This window comes from Budorcas taxicolor, chromosome 23 (assembly GCF_023091745.1).
Source record: "Budorcas taxicolor isolate Tak-1 chromosome 23, Takin1.1, whole genome shotgun sequence".
Classification (NCBI taxonomy): Eukaryota; Metazoa; Chordata; class Mammalia; order Artiodactyla; family Bovidae; genus Budorcas; species Budorcas taxicolor.
In genome coordinates, this window is record NC_068932.1 from 10656441 (window position 1) to 10674657 (window position 18217).

The 18217-nt window shown below is 40.9% G+C and overlaps 1 protein-coding gene across 3 annotated transcripts in view; it reads left to right on the forward strand.

Annotated features, from left to right (window-relative positions):
- The window catches only part of STAMBPL1 (STAM binding protein like 1), a 51516-nt gene extending 35733 nt beyond the window's left edge, over nucleotides 1–15783 (forward strand). For 2 of the 3 annotated variants that reach the window (XM_052660902.1, XM_052660901.1), the window contains exons 4-11: nucleotides 784–859; nucleotides 3037–3132; nucleotides 5736–6111; nucleotides 7767–7891; nucleotides 10306–10443; nucleotides 12587–12699; nucleotides 14207–14306; nucleotides 15553–15783. In XM_052660902.1, coding sequence (XP_052516862.1) covers nucleotides 784–859; nucleotides 3037–3132; nucleotides 5736–6111; nucleotides 7767–7891; nucleotides 10306–10443; nucleotides 12587–12699; nucleotides 14207–14306; nucleotides 15553–15618 — 1090 coding nt within the window. In that variant the 3' untranslated portion in view covers nucleotides 15619–15783. Of the gene's footprint in view, nucleotides 1–783; nucleotides 860–3036; nucleotides 3133–5735; nucleotides 6112–7766; nucleotides 7892–10305; nucleotides 10444–12586; nucleotides 12700–14206; nucleotides 14307–15544 lie in introns of all 3 variants that reach the window. The other variant, XM_052660903.1, reaches the window with a different exon arrangement.
- The last annotated feature ends 2434 nt before the right edge of the window (nucleotides 15784–18217 follow it).

Here is an 18217-nt window from a genome sequence, read left to right on the forward strand (position 1 = left end):
ATCTGAGTTATAAATTTTCATATACAAGGTTTTAATACACATATGTATACCATATCGGGCTCCCCTGGTGGCTCAGCTGGTAAAGAATCCTCCCACAATGTGGGAAACCTGGGTTCGATCCCTGGGTTGGGAAGATCCCCGGAGAAGGGAACAGCTACCCACTCCAGTATTCTGGCCTGGAGAATTCCATGGACTGTTCCATGGGATTACAAAGAGTTGGGCACAACTGGGTGACTTTCACACCATGGCACTGCTGGTTCATCAGTGGCCCTTTGAATCTGTTCTGTGAGAAGGTGTCTTTTATCCATCGCTCCGAACTCTTACATTTTCACGTGATGCTCAGTGTTGCCAGCACTATCATCACAAGTAGAATGGTGCTCTAGTGGGGTTAAGTGCCCAAGACCTGAGAAAAACTAAAGTGATGTGATCTGTTGAGGGGCATCCTGACTTTAACCCTCTTAACCTCAGTGCTTAGTTTGCCGAGCTTAACTCCTCTGTAATGCCAGAATCATACTCATACCAACCTTTGATGGCAGGTGGAAAGAATATAGGTTAAATAAAAAGGAAAATGGCAACCCACTCCAGTATTCTGGCCTGGACAGTCCCATGAAGGAAGAGCCTGGCTGATTACAGTCCATAGGGTCACAAAGAGTTGGACACGAGTACACATAAAAAAGGTCATTAACCATGTCCTTTTGAAAAGGAGGTTCATTCTTATATTAGAAACCATCACTGAGCTTTTTCTGTCATATAACTCTAAGGATGTGTTTTCTCTTTCTCCAGTTTATTTGTAGAAAAGCTTCCCAACCATCGGGATTACCAGCAATGTGCAGTACCCGAAAAGCAAGATATTATGAAGGTATTGAGTGATCAACTCTCTCCGAAGGTTCAAGTTCCCCAATCAAGTATCCATTATTGATTCATCCCTTTTCTTTCCTCCTCTGTCTAATCCTCTCGAGAGTTTCGGTGCAAAAAAATAAAAAAAATCATTCCATTAGCTGTGATATTTCAATCTCTTCTTAGATCTTTAGTCATCATTACTGTGGGATGTCTACTTAAAACTGGGAGAAGAAAAGAAAAAAATCAAGAATGCACTTGATCGTACGATATGAAGAAGGAATTATTTTATGATTACTCTCAGAGATTGAAGGAATAGTTGTCTCTTTCCCCATACTTATTTAAGACAATCATTTTGGCTGGTTTTGATTATTCCATACAATTCTCAACTCAATACCTATTTGAAAAATCAGTGTTGATTATCAAGGCGGCCACAAAGTTCTAGTCATTTTCTTCTTATAGTACTCACCTCTTAGACAATGAAGTCTTTAGTGAGTGACCTGAAATATTCCAAAGGAAAAGGAAGGCTGTTGAAATGTATTTATTTAGCAGCAATGTTTGCTACATATATAGTTTCAAATATCTTTAGCTGAGAATATATCCTCTTAGATAACATTTAAGCAATGTTTTCCATTTATTTAAGTAGTTTGGATTGATTTTATGTGATGGAGATAATGTACACAAAGTCAATCACAACATGAAATTTGAAATTACTCTCCAAAAATATTTTACCGCATAATGGAATAAAAACTCTCTTAGCCAGTTATGTCGGGCTTCCCTTGTGGCTCAGTGGTCGTGAATCCACCTGCAATGCAGGAGATGTGGATTGGATCCTTGGGTCAGGAAGATCCCCTGGAGAGGGAAATGGCAACCTACTCCAGTATTCTTGCCTGGGAAATCCCATGGACAGAGGAGCATGGTGGGCTACATACCATGGTGTCACAAAAGAGTCAGACACCACTTAGCAACTAAACTACAACAACCAGTTATGTCAGGCCTGAGGGTGCCTGTAAGTAGAACACAAATGGTCGTCTTCACTGTTAAATTTCTGTACACTGTCTGAAGGGTCCTTCCTTATCCAGCCTTCATGTAACATTTCCCTTCAGTTCTCTTGTTCATTTAATGTCAGAAAGTTCTGGATGGAAACCAAGGTGTTAGGCTGCCAAGATGACTCTTTTACTCTAATTTGGTGGTGGTGGTTTAGTTGCTAAGTCATGTCCGACTCTTGCAACCCCATTGACTGCAGCCTGCCAGGCTCCTCTGTCCATGGGATTTTACAGGCAAGAGTACTGGAGGGGGTCGCCATTTCCTTCTCCAGGGTTTCTTCCCAGCCCAGGGATTGAGCTCAGGTCTCCTGCATTGCAGGCAGATTGTTTACCGACTGAGCTACAAGGGAAGCCCACTCTAATTTAGGATTATTCTTATTTTCACTTATAGAGAAAAAATTCTGCAAAAGCGTATACATTTTCTGTTTGTGCTCATTGAATAAATGGATCAATGGATGACAAAAAATTAAGAGCACAGAAATTTTAATGGAAGAGCTTAGTTAGAGTTAGGCGTTTTGGGTTTTAGTCATAAGGAGACCATAAGTCAGTTATATGACGCTGGACAAGCCTTTTGATCTCTCTGAGCCTTTGTTTCCTCATCTGTACTAAGGCTTGGGGTGGGTACTTGGATGATATTTTCATGCCATCAAGCAAGAATCACTGAGAAGTTGTTTGAGATACAGATCCCAATCCTTTCTCTGACTATGTTGATTCAGTAAACCTGGGGTTAGGCTTGGGGATCTATATTTTTATAAAAGGTGCCTCAGCTGCTTTTTACAGTCCCGCTAAGCCTAGGGATCTCTACTTACCCTGTTCTCCAATGTCCCTTTTAACTATGATGCCATATAATTTACATACCGTGGAATGTGCAGTTACAAATCCACTACCTGAAAATGAGGTACCTCCCTATACAAAATGCTTCCCTAACCAGTGGAGTCAATAAAGGTCTTACAAAGGGGATAATTTTTTCTCTTCTCTACTGAAAAGTTGTATTTTGGAGCCCTAGAAAATATTGATTTTTCCACCTTCCTGTTTGGTGACTTGTGTCTTGATTTCTAACACACATACCAGTTGCTTTCCTTTCTCAGCTGAAGATCTGAAAGACTCTACTGAAAATTCTACTAATCAATATGTGTGTATGTATTTTTAAAAGAAACTGAAGGAGATTGCATTCCCAAGGACAGATGAATTGAAAAAGGACCTTTTAAAGAAATACAACGTAGAATACCAAGAATATTTGCAAAGCAAAGTAAGTTCAATTGGTACATTTATTTCATGAATTGTTTTCTGTGCAAATATTTTTTTTAAATTTTATTTTCATGAGTTTTTCAAATCTCATATGCATTTAAATTAAAATTAAAGAAACAGTGATGGAAAACACAAAGATGTTTAAATTTTTATTCCCCAACAAGATCTAATAAAGTGAAACATTAGAAAATAGACTTTCGACAGTAATTTAACCAGAGTGTTCCTTCACTGTTTACGTGAGGCTACCACAACATTGTCAGTTGGCTATACCCCAACACAAAATTAAAAGTTTAAAGTTGGGGAAAAAAAAAGAATAAACAGAGCTTTTTGACCAACTCTTGCCAGTGTAATCTTGAACCAGGTGGCTGCTCTTTAGCAATGAAAGGAGGCAGTAAGAGAGATAGGGAGAATAGTACATAGTTTCTGAGGTATCTAATTCGATTCTTAAATATTTTAATGTTATGTTATTATATTCTTAAATATTATACTTACTATAATAACATAGAATAATATCTAGCCATATGAGTGAAATGTAATCATATCATCAAAGGATGATGACTTCTGGATTCTTCTTAAATAGAGAGTGAAAAGAAAAATTATGTCTGAGATCAAAGGGCATTGAGTGATGAAACTGACCGATCAGTCTATAAGATATTCCTGTTCAGCACTTGAACTCTTAAGGTTTACAGCTTCGGTTTTGCTGTTTTGTTTGACTGTGTGTTTATGTGCTTTGAAAGTTTCACTATTGCTGATTCTCAGTTCAGTCCAGTCTCGTTACTGCTGAACATGGTCACAGGCCTTGTTTACTTCCTTTGGTGTCCTGGAAGTAGGTTTGCGTGAGCCGTGTGCACTGAGTAACAGAAGGAAGGTTGAAATCAGAAGATTCCCTCCAGTGTGGATAGTGATCATCTGATTTGAACTGTGAAAGACTGGGGCTTCCCAGGGGGCCCCTGGGAAAGGATTAAAGTGGTAAAGACCCTGCCTGACCTTGGTCAGGAAGATTCCCCTGGAGGAGGGCATGGCAACCTACTCCAGTATTCCTGCTTGGAAAATCCCTATGGACAGAGGGGCCTGATGGGCTGCAGTCCATAGCGTCACAAAGAATCAGACACGACTGAAGTGACTTAGCAAGCACACACGCGAAAGATTGAAGTAATTTTGGCGGCCCAGACAGGACAACAGGAAGGGGGGAGCAAAGCCTGTTGAGTTCCCCTCCCTACTCAGCGGTGTGAACGCTAGTCCCCCCTGCTCTCCGGGAGGAACAGCGTCAGCAGTTGTGGTCTGCTGTTAGTGACACTAAGGATAGTCCACAGTAGGATCCCAAGTACATGACAAGTAGAAATATTTGGGGGGTAGCGTGGCAGCCTTTATGCCTGGGAGACATGGACATGGCGGTAAGCCTTTGCTGCAGGCAACACTCACATCACCTGCAGTCTGGTAGAATGCAGATTCTCTGGCCCCTCCCCAGACCTGCTGAATGCCAGTCTGCCCTGTAACAGGACCCAGGGGATTCGTGAACATAAAGTGCTGCTTTAAACTGTGTCCCCCACCTCTCTCCTGCCTCCTAGTAGCTCCCAAAGTTTAGTTTTCAACAGAATTATTTGGGAAGCTTCTTAAAGATTAATTCTCTGACCCTAGATATTTTTGTTAAGGCTGGGGAGTCTGGGAATCCTCATTTTTAACAAAGCTCCTATTAGTTTGTTCTGATAGAGATGATGACCCCATTCTGAGAACCACTTTTTAGGGATACCCCCTTCTCCATTAAGTCCCAGCACTATGACTTCAAGAGTCCAATGCAAAAGGGTTCAAGGGTGGTACTGTCCCTAAGAGCTTCGGATGATGATGACAGTGTTCTCTCTGGCGCTGTCTCATAGGGGAGCCACTAACCTGGGTACTACTTAACACATGGCTAGTGAGACTAGGGGATTGAATTTCGGATTTCATTTCATTTTAATTAAATTTCAATAGTCACATGTGGCTAGTAGCTACTATACTGGACAGTGCAGTCTAGGGTAATATGACCCTTCTGTGAATCGGTCTGATCAGCCAGGCTATGCAGACAGTCCTGACTTTGATTTTCTAGTATTTAAAAGCACAGGAGGATGGAGGGAACTTGATTATCCTGGCTCATCTCTGGTAAAATATGAGTGGACTCCAAACTGCTCCTGAAATCAGATTAAGGGGCTTTTCCCACTATGTTCCCACTCCAGTACTCTTGCCTGGAAAATCCCATGGACGGAAAAGCCTGGTGGGTACAGTCCATGGGGTCACAAAGAGTTGGACACGACTGAGCGACCTCACTTTGACTTTTCGTTTTCATGCATTAGAGAAGGCAATGGCAACCCACTCCAGTGTTCTTGCCTGGAGAATCCCAGGAACGGTGGAGCCTGGTGGGCTGTCGTCTGTGGGGTCGCACAGAGTCGGACACAACTGAAGCGACTTAGCAGCAGCAGCAGCAGCCACTATGTTATATATTTCTCTGGTGGTCTCAGGAGTGTCCCTGTAGGCATGTGGGAATATATAGCTGTGTCTGCTGGGAGATTGAAAGCACCTGCTTTTTTGGCCTGGAAACTAACCTTTTCCTGCGGCAACCACATTTTCTAGAACAAATACAAAGCTGAAATCCTCAAAAGACTGGAGCATCAGAGGTTGATTGAGGCGGAAAGGAAGAGGATCGCCCAGATGCGCCAGCAGCAGCTGGAGTCAGAGCAGTTTTCGATTTTTGAAGATCAGCTCAAGAAGCAGGAATTAGCCCGGAGTCAGGAATTAGCCCGGAGTCAGCTGCGAAGCCAGGAAACGCCGGCACGGTCAGAGCAGATCGATGGCAGTGCTTTGTCCTGCTTTTCCACACACCAGAACAATTCCTTGCTGAATGCACGTGTAGATCAGTCTAATAAAAGTGACGCAACCAGTTATGCTGGCCACTTACCTCCCGTCAGCAGGGCCTTAAAGCCAGCTGCCGCTCTAAGTGCTGTTCAGAGTAAGTGATACACGCCCACAAGACATGCAATCACCTCTTTTTTGGTTTGTTTGTTTTTCATTTTTTTAAATTTATTTATTTTTAATTGGAGGATAACTGCTTTACAATATTGTGTTGGTTTCTGCCATACATCAACGAATCAGCCATCGGTATACATATGTCCCCCCTTCTTGAGCCCCCCTTCCCACCTCCCACCCCATCCCATCCCTCTAGGTTGTCACAGAGCACCGGATTTGAGCTCTGTGGGTCATACAGCAATTTCCACTGGCTATCTAATTTTATATATGGTGATGTATATGTTTCAATGCTAGTGACTCAATTTGTCCCATCCTCTCCTTCCCCTCACTGTGTCCACAAGTCTGTTCGCTATGGAACCATATTTCTGTGACATTTGGGCAGGGTCTACTCATTTTATCATGAGCCGTGGTAGTTCCCCTGTATGATGTGGTATGAATGACTGTGTCATCTGCATTTTGCTATATGTAACCTTAACATTCAGGAAATGTGATTTGCCCCCTGATAGAGCAGAGACTCAGAGAAGGCAGTGGCAGCCCACTCCATACTCTTGCCTAGAAAATCCCATGGGCAGAGGAGCCTTGTAGGCTGCAGTCCACGGGGTCTCGAAGAGTCAGACACGACTGAACGACTTCACTTTTCACTTCCACGCCTTGGAGAAGGAAATGGCAACCCACTCGTGTTCTTGCCTGGAGAATCCCAGGGACAGGGGAGCCTGTTGGGCTGCTGTCTCTGGGGTCGCTGAGTCGGACACACTGAAGCGACTTAGCAGCAGCAGCAGCAGCAGAGCAGAGACTGCATAATAAACAAGATTATATTTGATCACGGTACAGATATTTTAGAAGAGAAAAATTCTGAGCATTTTTTTCATTCATGTATTTTAATCAAGAAACACATAAATCCTAAAAGGTAAACACTTAACACTGGAGAAGAAAGAAGATGCTGGCAAACTTGTTTGTCCAGAACTTTGCTCAGTCATTAAATGTAAATATTTAGCATTTCCCTGGCCCAGGAGGCCCCACACACAAGGGTGGTTAACCTCCCAATGGATTATGTGTCTCTGCCAAGAATTAGTGCTGCTTGGGACTGTTACATCAGTGCTGGCAGGTTTCCAAAACCAAGTGGGAAAATTTCCCAGCAAACACTGTCAGATGGAGTTTGTATTTCTTTTCGTTTGGAAAGACTTATGATAAGCAGTCATGCTATAAATGACTCTACTGCTAGTTATTGCTGAAAACATGGTGCTATTACTTAATGATGACCAACTCCCATAAGATATAAGCAACACATGGCAAACACGAAAAAGAGTATCCTAAGGCGTACAGAATATGAGACGTGTTGTCTGCAGCTTCTGCGCTTTGTGCCAAGTGAAAACAACATGCACGCATGTGAACAGTGGATCTAAGACCCCACGATGGAAAAGCGCTTGCACCTTCCCACGTACACACAAACAATCTGTATGCAAAGGGCAATTCTACCTTCCTTCTGGTCACTGTTCACTTTGATAAGTTTTAAAACAAAATGCAGGAAGGGGAGCACCAGATAATTTCATTTTTAGAATTTATATTTATCTCTAGTCACTTGAGGGATGGGATGTAAGGTGTGTTTTTTTAGCGTTTTCCCCCTTTTCTGTTTCTTAGATTTCGTGGTTGAAGGACTGAGATGCGTCGTTTTATCAAGAGATCTTTGCTACAGATTTCTGCTGCTGGCAGAATCCAATACAGTGAGAGGAATAGAAACCTGTGGAATACTCTGTGGGAAGCTGGTATGGACTGTGTTTCATGTCTTCTCTGCACAGGATACTGTCAGTAAAACTGGCTTTCTTGTGATGAGTTGAGCAGAGCAAAAACATCCTCAGTGTCATTATGAAATTACCTGTATATAGATTAATGCGATAAAAATACTGTCATTAATGGAATTATCCTCCTAGAAAATAGATCACAAAATCTCAGGGAGGCTATAAAGTTTGTTGTAAAGAACTAATCACACTGTAAATTAAGTCTTTGTTTAGAAAAAGGGGGGTTTTCAGATTTCCAGAACTGTCTAGTTTTCTAAATCAGATTTCCCTTGCAATTGTTAGTTTTGGATTCATTCCTATAATTGACTCAACTTGCTTGTATCTGTGGCAGTGATAATCTTGCCACCCTTTTTCAGGTATGTGATGAATAAAGCTAGGGTGGTGTTGTTTTCTTTAAAGCAGTGGTTTCAGCAAACCGCAATCACATAGCACCGGTCATATTTAAGTTTCCATACTTAAGTTTTCCATGATTTTATCAGAAATAAGTGATGAAAGACAATGTCAAACTAGAAGGAGATAAAAGAGAGAAGATGCGTATATTTTTCTACTTCAAGAAAAATATACTCTCTTTGGGGTATCAGTTTATATTTCTGAATCCAGGCACATTTTCATTCCTAAACATTCACTTGAGGACTGTTATTTAATGATATGTTTCATTCCCTGGTGGCCTAGAGGGTAAAGCGTCCGCCTGCAATGCGGGAGACCCGGGTTCAATCCCTGAGTCAGGAAGATCCCCTGGAGAAGAAAATGGCAACCCACTCCAGTACTCTTGCCTGCAAAATCCCATGGAAGGAGGAGCCTGGGAGGCTGCAGTCCATGGGGTCGTTAAGAGTCAGACACAACTGAGCAACTTGACTTCACTTTCATTCAACACACATTCTCCTACTGTATTCCAGTGTTGGTCATCATGGTTTCCTCCAGGCAGAGGAAGCAGAGAAGATGAGTACAGAATAACCTGTCGTTTCCTCCCCACAGCTACCTTCTTTGCCCTGCAGGGAGGCAGTGTGCTATGGCTGCATCTTCCCCAAGACCACATGTTGTACTTAGTTTGATTGATTCATTCATTCTACATTCATCCCTTCATCAAACAAATATTCACAGGCCCTGCTCTAGATGTTGGCGTTCAGAAGCCTGCAACAGCCACAGTCTTGCCACATGATACCTGTATGATGCTTATAAAGAACCAGACAGATGACTAATTATAAATGGAGCTGGGTGCTCTCAGTGGCAGTGTAGGGTATCCTGGGAAGGTGTATGGTGGTCCAGTGGCTAAGACTCTGCCTGGGTTTGATCCCTGGACCAGGAGCTAGATCCCACATGCAGCAACTAAGACCCAGTGCAGCCAAATTAAAATGAATAAATGATTTTTAAAATTAAAAAAAAGGGGGCTTCCCTTGAAAGGTAATATTTACATTATATATATTTAGAATACATAAAGTTAGCCATGAAAGGAGGGGCTGGGGTGGAGGGAAGTGTTATAATCAAGGTCACAGGAATAGTGCCCAGTTTGCAGAAGCATCCTGAGAGCAGAGACAGGATGGTGCTGTTGAAGGAGGGATAGCTCCTCACTGCACAAACATCTCTTATCTGAGTATCCTATCACTACAACCCTCTTCCTTTCAACTCTGTCTTTTACCTAAGGGGATAAAGGAGGGGAAGGGAGTCACAGGATGAGATGCTGGTTGGCATCACTGACTCAGTGGCCATGAGTTTGAGCAAACTGTGAGAGATAGTGAAGGATAGGAAGGCCTGGCGTGCCACAGTCCATGGGGTCGCAAAGAGTCGGACGTGATTTAATGACTGAATAACAACAAAGGGATAAAAGATTTTTTTCTTTCCCCTTTATCTAACTGCCTATCCAAAACAGTGTCTTAATTGTGGAAAATCCCTGTGAATCCCTCCCTGCAATAGTAAAAGAAAGTCGTGAATCTTCAGGTGAAATTAAATAATAAGAAAGACCATCAACCTTCACAAACCATTAGAAATTGTCCTTCAGTAAAACCACAGACTTATTTAATGACCATCTCCCCTTCCAGAGAAACCTGCTGTTATCTTATTCTGATTTTTCTATGGCAGTTCTAATGCAGCGTTTTACTTACTATCTAAACTTCCGGGGATCAGCCCAGGATACTGATTCCTATTTATGATACATTGTTCTGTTGTGAAAATGGGTTTCAAGTGCCAAACAATTGTCTGTCAATGTTTTTGGTAAATGGTCCGTTTTCAGGTCTGGGCCTTTGTTTTTGAATTGTGATGCGGGTTGGGAGGATGATGTAAGTGGTGGGTGCTTTCTAGTCTTATTAAAACTTCCTACTCGGGCTTTCTTTTTTTTTTTTTTTCCTCTCAGGTGTTTATTATTCTCTTTGCTCTTTGTTTTTCAGACACATAATGAATTTACTATTACCCACTTAATAGTGCCAAAGCAGTCTGCGGGCCCAGACTATTGTGATGTGGAGAATGTAGAAGAATTATTCAGTGTTCAGGACCAACATGATCTCCTCACCCTGGGGTGGATCCATGTACGTTCGACCTTTTGGGTTTTAGGTTGTTGGTTTGTGTGTGTGTGTGTGTGTGTGTGTGTGTGTGTGTGTGTGTAAGGCTTTTTTCCTCCTGGAGGAATTTCAGCTTAATCGAAATAATGTATTATTTTTAATTTTTCCAAGTGTAATAAATGTCATCATATTAAAGCATTTTCTTCAGTGTGAGGCAGTGTCTAAATATGTCAAATCTGGATTTGGAGAGGGCTATTATAAATATGCTTTTTTTCTACCATTCCAAGTTAAAAGAGAAACTTTTGGAAGTCAGGTTGGCTTGTCTTAATGATTTCATGTAGTCTAATACAGGCCTGGGCTTCCCTGGTGGCTCAGAGGGTAAAGCGTCTGTCTGCAATGCTGGAGACCTGGGTTCAATCCCTGGGTCGGGAAGATCCCCTGGAGAAGGAAATGGCAACCCACTCCAGTATTCTTGCCTGGAAAATCCCATGGACTGAGGAGCCTGGTAGGCTACTAACCATTGGGTCACAAAGAGTTGGACACGACTGAAGTGACTTCACTTTCTTTCACTTTCTGTCTAATGTGATTAGACAATTATTAATATTCCTTTTCCACTGGCTGTGGGTCTAAAGTAGATTAAGAAAATTCCTGAAAATGTTTCTTGTAAACAATGTTTGTACTTGTCAAACAGGGACCATACACTCCACTGTATAAAGACCTCCCCTACAGGCCACAGATATTTGTGCCGTTGCTTATATAGCCACAGAGTGGGACCAAAAATTTGTGTTCCAACATTTACCAAGCCACCATAGAAGCAGGACAGGGCTTACAAATCGAAAGACATGAATTTAAATATCAGCTCTGCTAAGAATTCACTGTAGGAATGTTGGCAAGTGATTTAAGCAATCTCAGCATCAGCTTTTCTTCCATAAAATGGGGACATAATAATGGACTTCGTATGTCAGTGAATTTCTCAACACATTTTCTTCTAGGGACCCAGAATATTGAAGCAATTGGTGATGATACGGTACTTTTACTATCCATGTTTTCTCTATTTGGTGAACATTTTTCCATCCAGTCTCACACTAGGCCTGGGGTAGGAACAAGTCGTCTCACCAAAGACTGAGAAAGAACTACCTTTTATTTTGCTTGCTTTATAGAGAAGTATTTAATAACAATATTAAAATAACAGTAACGGCAATAACATCAATCGTAACAGCTAATGATTTTGACAGCTTTCTGTGTACTGGGCACTGTTCTATGAATTTTACATTGGTTGTCTCACTTAATTTTCATAGTAATTCCATTAAGAAAATTATTATTATCATTATTTTACAACTGATGACATAGGTATAAGGATGTTAAAGAATTTTTTCAGTTTTTTGCTTACAACTAGTAAGTGAGGAAGCCAGGACCCAGCGTGAATACGACCTTGGATTCATGATTTAAGTGGTCACATTCCTTTTCGAAAGTGGTTGGAGTTTATTGTGAATTTGAAAATCATTATGAGTGCATGTATTTTTCATAGTCAAATATAGACTTCTGATTTGCCTCTCATAAACACTTCCAAAACCCAGAAGATAGTTCTTTTAATTTATAATCTCCCCTTTCCTCTCATCATCCAAGATGAGCACCAAACATCTTTAACAGCTCTGAGAATTCCTTTCTCTTATTGTAGGGGGTGGAGATCCATGAAAGGACACCAGCTTAGTGGGATATATTTAGCAAGAATTTTCCTTCTGTGTCCACAGTTTCATATCTTAGGTATCTTGCAGTCGAGGTTCTGTTCCTTGCAGGCAAGTTACTTAAAGGAGCCTCAGGATCTTTATACATAAAACTGAGATATTAATAATAAGTATCTCCCAGATGAGTTGCAATGATTAATTGAGGATCTGTTTAAAGCCTCTGGCAAATCTCCAGTTTTATCTTTCCCAATAAGCAGAAAGTATATAAACATTCCCGAGAGTCTCTTTTTAAAAGTCATAGTTATTCCATAGATGTATGAAGGGAAGGATTATTTCAGTATGACATTTTTCAAAATCCTTATTTGATTAATGGTGGTAAAAAAGATAAAGCAAATAGCTAGAGTTTTTTCTTGGAATGGGCTCTGGTTTTGGTTAAGACTTATCGGTTGCTTGTTCAATAAGATTGTCCTCTTTTCTTTTTATAGACACATCCAACCCAGACTGCATTCTTATCCAGTGTTGATCTCCACACTCACTGTTCCTATCAGCTCATGTTGCCAGAGGCCATTGCCATCGTCTGTTCCCCAAAGCATAAAGAGTAAGTGGAACTCAAGAGGGTGTAAGTAAGGTTTCGTCTGGGGCTGCTGGGTTCAGGTGTGCCCACACAGCAGGCTGCAGCCCTTGGATAAGCCGTACACCGTGCCCTTAGGGAAAAGAGATCGGCTCCTGCTGGCTTCCAAATATGTGTAGCTCTGCGGTCTTTGCTTTTTAAGGTCTTTCCCATGGTAGAATTACCATAGAATTCTTTCTTTCCTTAATGTGACCTTGAAGTGGATAAACCAGATGTTTCAGTTTGCCATTTGGGATCCTGGTTCTGTTATATGATTTCTTTTGTGAGAAGATGTCCAGCTCAGGGAATTCCCTGGTGGCCCAGTGGTTGGGACTCCACACTTCCATTCGTGGGGGCATGAGTTCGATCCCTGGTCCGGGAACTAAGATCCTCTTCCCACACAGTGTGGCCAATAAAAAAAGAAAGAAAGAAAATGTCCAGATTTAGCTTCATTATCTCCAAAATCTTAAGTCTTGGGGACGATGATTATCGCAGCACAGTTACGAGCAGAGGAGTCAGCCATGGGATGCCAGGTTGATTAGCGACCACTGTGAGCCTCCGTCTTGTCAGATCCCTGATACCTGCCCATCACAGATTAATATGAGGGTGAACCTAGATGATAGTTTATGTAAAGGGCTTAGCATGGTGCCTGGAACTATAGCCAGCACTCAATACATATTTGCTGTGACTGTATAAATATTAGTTACACCTTAGAAATACTGCAGATGCAGTTCCAGACCACCACGATAAAGCAGCTGCCGCAAGTCACACGAATGTTCTGGTCTCCCAGTGCACATACAACTTTGGTTCACACTGTAGTCTGTTAAGTGTGTGATAGCATTATGTCTAAACACTGTACAGACCTTAAATTTTAAAAAACCATATTACGCAGAAATGCTATCATCTGAGTCTTCACCAAGTCAGAGAAGTAACAGCAAAGATCACTGATCATGCTCTTCCATAACAAATACAATAACAAAAAAATTTGAAGTATTGTGAGAATTACCAAAATGTGACAGAGAGATTTGAAGTGAGCAGATGCTGTTGGGAAAATGGCTCCAGTAGACGTGCTTAATGAAAGGTTGCCACAGTCCTTCAATTTGTAAAAAACGCAGTATCATTAAAGGGCTGTAAGTGAAGTGCGATAAAATGAGTGTGCCGGTCATTTTATGTATGATGGCATACACAATAGATAGAGGATAGAAATATCCGTCACTTGTAATTTCTTCCCATGGGGTCTTGGCTTTTCCTCTAAGGTGTCCCACTGCCCCGTTACTGTCCTTCGGGCGCTTGGCATTAGCATTGGTATCTCCAGTCTTCCTCTAGGCCACCAGCACAATATTGATTAAAAAAAAAAAAAAAACTGTTAAGTTTATAGTTTGTAGCTTCTTTCTCCATTCCATTTGAGGAATATGTATGCATGTGCCGTTCAAATAAAACATCTGCAAAGCCCAGATGAACCTTAATTTTTGTACCTTTTTTTCCTAAAATTTAGCACCGGCATCTTCAGGCTCACTGATGCTGGCATGGTTGAGGTTTCCACTTGTAAAAAGAAGGGCTTTCATCCACACACCAAGGACCCCAGGCTGTTCAGTGTGAGTAGATAGACAATGCTGATTATTTTCTGTACACAGTATTTACTTTTCACTCCTTCCTTTTTTAAAGAATTGAAAATTGAAATATAGCTGATGTAATATGTTAGTTTCAGTTGTACAATTTAGTAACATTTTCATACCTTATGAAATGATCACCACAGTAAGTGTAGTACCATCCGTCCCCATAATAAGTTATTACAATATTATTGACTATATTCCTTATGCCGTATGTTACACCCCTGTAGCTTAAAAAGATGTGGCATTGTAAATGTACACACACACAAACACATGCACACAGTGAAATATTATTCAGTCATAAACAAATAAAATCTTGTCATTTGCAACAACATGGATGAATCTATAGGGTATTATGCTAAGTGAAATAAATCATTTAAAGACAAATACCATATGATTTCACTTATATGTGGAATCTGAAAAACAGAAATAAAACAGAGTAATAGATACAGAGAACAAATGGGTGGTTGACAGAGGGTAGGGGGTTTGCAGGGTGAAATAGATGAAGATTAAGAGGTATAAATCTCCAATTATAAAACAAATAAGCCTCTGTTTTTTAAGAGAGAAATAGTAGCAGTATGATATAGGATAAAACCCTTTATTGCTTGGTTTAGAATTTCCTTATCTCAAAAACTTAATCAAAGTCTTTGTATTTCCTTCTGATGTCTTGTCATTATTATTTTATTTACAAAGGAAAGAGTATTTCTGTAGCAGAGTTGATTACATATAAAGTTTCCTTCCCATCACTGTATATATGTGTGTCTATATATATTTAAACAATTATAGTTTTCTTTGGAGTCCCCAAAAGCAAGCAATTATTAAAGAAAATGAGATTAAATGTGTCTTGAATTATTACTGCTTGATACGACCAAATTAGTTTTTCATAGCAGTTCAGTGAAAACTGTAGTCCCATTTTTTGATGAGCTTTGTATAACTCCAGAGTAATATTATCTGAATACATCTTTTTCTGTTTGCTTGGCTGTTCCCTGTCTGAGACATCAGAGAAACATGATTTTGAAGTTAGGATTTATTTAACATGAAAGCTACTTGGCACCTTCTGTAAATATTTTCTTGTTGTTGAAAATGAGGATATATGGTTATGTTTGTTCTGAGTGGAAATATTTTTCAAAATTAGGAACATTTTAAAATCAGGAAATTCATACTCCTCCTCTAGAGAGAATCATGTTAAACATTATGAGCTAAAGCCAGTCTTTCTTTCCTAGGTCTGCAGACATGTGTTGGTGAAAGACATAAAGATAATCGTGCTGGATCTGAGGTGATACGTTCTGCAGATTAGCACCCTCCACGCCAGATGCTTACCATGGACCATGGTTGCCAGATTTTCTTAAGATGTTTCCAGAAATGACTGATATTTTATATTTATACATTTTAGATCAGAGAGTTTGATATTTATTACTTTTGCACATTTTGACGCTTTATTTTTGGGTTGCTTTGTCTTAAAAGAGGTTACAGTGGAGTTGTCAGTACCTATTAGTGTGCCTGGATACTATGACCACATAATAAATTGTGCTGCAAACAACATGTCTGATTTTAAGCTTATTTTTTGGATGTATAGTTGATGTACAGTATTATATAAGTTTCAGGTGTACAACATAGTGATTCATAGTTTTTAAAAGTTATACTGTCTGGTATTTTGAGAGATCTCTGCATGAGTTTTTAGAGCTTCAGATGTTTCACTATTTTTTTCCCCTGTAAAATGCAGTTCCAAACAAGAAATTCTGAGTACCAGGTGATCTCTAGGACAGGCCATCTGTTTCTGCAGCTTCCCGTGTGGGTGGTCAAGAAGAGTGTGAGAAGGAATACAGCTGCAGACAGTTGAGTCCATCCTGTGATTTTCAGTGCCAGGGAATCCTGGCTTAGAGTCTGCCGTCAATCTTAGTGTAGGAGACCAGGGCCTGAGCTACTATCCAGGGGTCAGGTGTCAGAGGGCCTGAGATAACCTGTGATTCATGAACTTGATTTAGAGGAGTAAGAGCAGAGACACTTGAGAGAGGAATAAAAAAAAGGCTCAGATGGAAGCATAAAACCTATTTCTGTGGAAGTCAGTGGGGTGACAGGGAGAAGAAATGAGGCATAGGAAATCCTGATAATTCTCAACCAAAAAGAAGAAATACAATCATTTGGAAAGAACATTTGTAATTAAAAGTGTCTCTATAAACCAAGGCACAGGGAATAGGAAGAAAAATGTTTAAACTGAATAGGGTATCATGAATACAATGGGCTTAGAATGGGGTTTTGTGACTGGTACCTCGATAATAAAAGTGTTTACCTGGATTGAAAGATAATGGATTAATAGAAGGAAAGAGGGACTGATGCGGTGTGTTGACAAGTTGAATTGGTAGGAAAACCTTGAGCGTGGAAACATTATGAAGAAAATTTAGCCCAAAAGAGAGGGAGAAGAAAGGAAGGCGAGCTAACCTGATCTAATTTCTCTTTTTAAAGTCTTGCCTGTCAACCCCCGATTTCCCAAAATTTACCTTCCTCCTGGCGTGGTATCCTAAATGCTCTTGTCTGCATGTACAAGCTTCCACTGTTCAGTGCCAGGACTTCTGTAATCCTTGAAGGAATACTCCCTACGCTCTGTGCTTAGATGAAATGACATTCCTCCTCCTTTTGTCTGCTCCCTAATACAGGTATCACGGCAGCCAGCTTCTACTCCAGTTCTCATTCACTGTGGGCAGCTCAGTGGCTTGTTTCTGCCTATGACAACTTTAAGGCTTGGAAAGTTGTTTCCAGACCCCGGAAGCAGATCTTTGCCTGCTCAAAGCACGAGACTTGAGACCATAGTCTCTGTCAGCTAAGGGCAAATGACCTCTGTGAACCTGGCTCCATGAACAACCCACTTTCCCCGGAGTAATGCTGTCCTCAACATCTTAGAATTTAAGGACAGCGTGATCCTGACATACTTGATCACAGGAAAAGATTATATAACTTATTCAAGTAAAAATAACTGTAAGGACTGGGCAGAACTGAGAAATGAATATCCTCAGAGTAGACACCAAGGAGGAAGATCACAGGATGTGAGATGAGAAACATCTGATGAAAAAACTATGGCCTTGAAATGGTGCCTAGAGATAGAAAGGGCTCAACTGAAAGCCCAGAACTTTTAGCTTCTTAGCTTTCTGGAGAGAACAGAAAGAGCTACTATGACCATTTGGAGCCTATTATATCCCTTCTGAATAGCAAATTAGACAACTCATTTTTCATTAAAAAGATTATGTCTCCTAAAGGAGTGGGGCATTTTTGGCGTTTTTATTCCCTTGCAAGGAGATGTAAAATGTCAGGCCTGAAACGAATTTTGCAAAAGTTGCCCTTAAAGGGCGTGTGGTTTTCTTATTGCTGGATGCAAACCCAACTAGCTAGATTTGCCGGGAGAACCTTGTCCCAGAGCTGAAGGCAGCAAACCTGTGACTTGCCCTGCCTGGAGAGTCACTGTGTCTGAAAGAGGAGTCATCAGACATGCGGCCACACCCCTGAGGGCTGGGCTGACTGAGGCAGAACCCATGTGAGTCACCTTGGAGATTCTCCTGAGTGTGAGTGTGAGCGTATGTGGGTGGGTGCGACCATAGATGTTCCCTGGAAGTGCTTCCTCTGGCAGAGCTCGTTTCCAGCAGGCAGTGCAACTAACTCTTTTGAAAATTAATCCATTCCAGAACCCCATTTGCCACCTCCTTACCTCCAAAGGAGAAGATAGTTCATTTCTATCAAAGGCAAAGATGGTTCATTTCTTTTCAGACTGGTGCTTCTGTAGAAAAAAGAACCAATTACACCTTTTATTGGAGTATAGTTGACTTACAACGTTGTGTTGGTTTCTGTCATGTATCAGTTATACTATTATATTAACACATGAACATATATCCACCCGTTTTTACCTT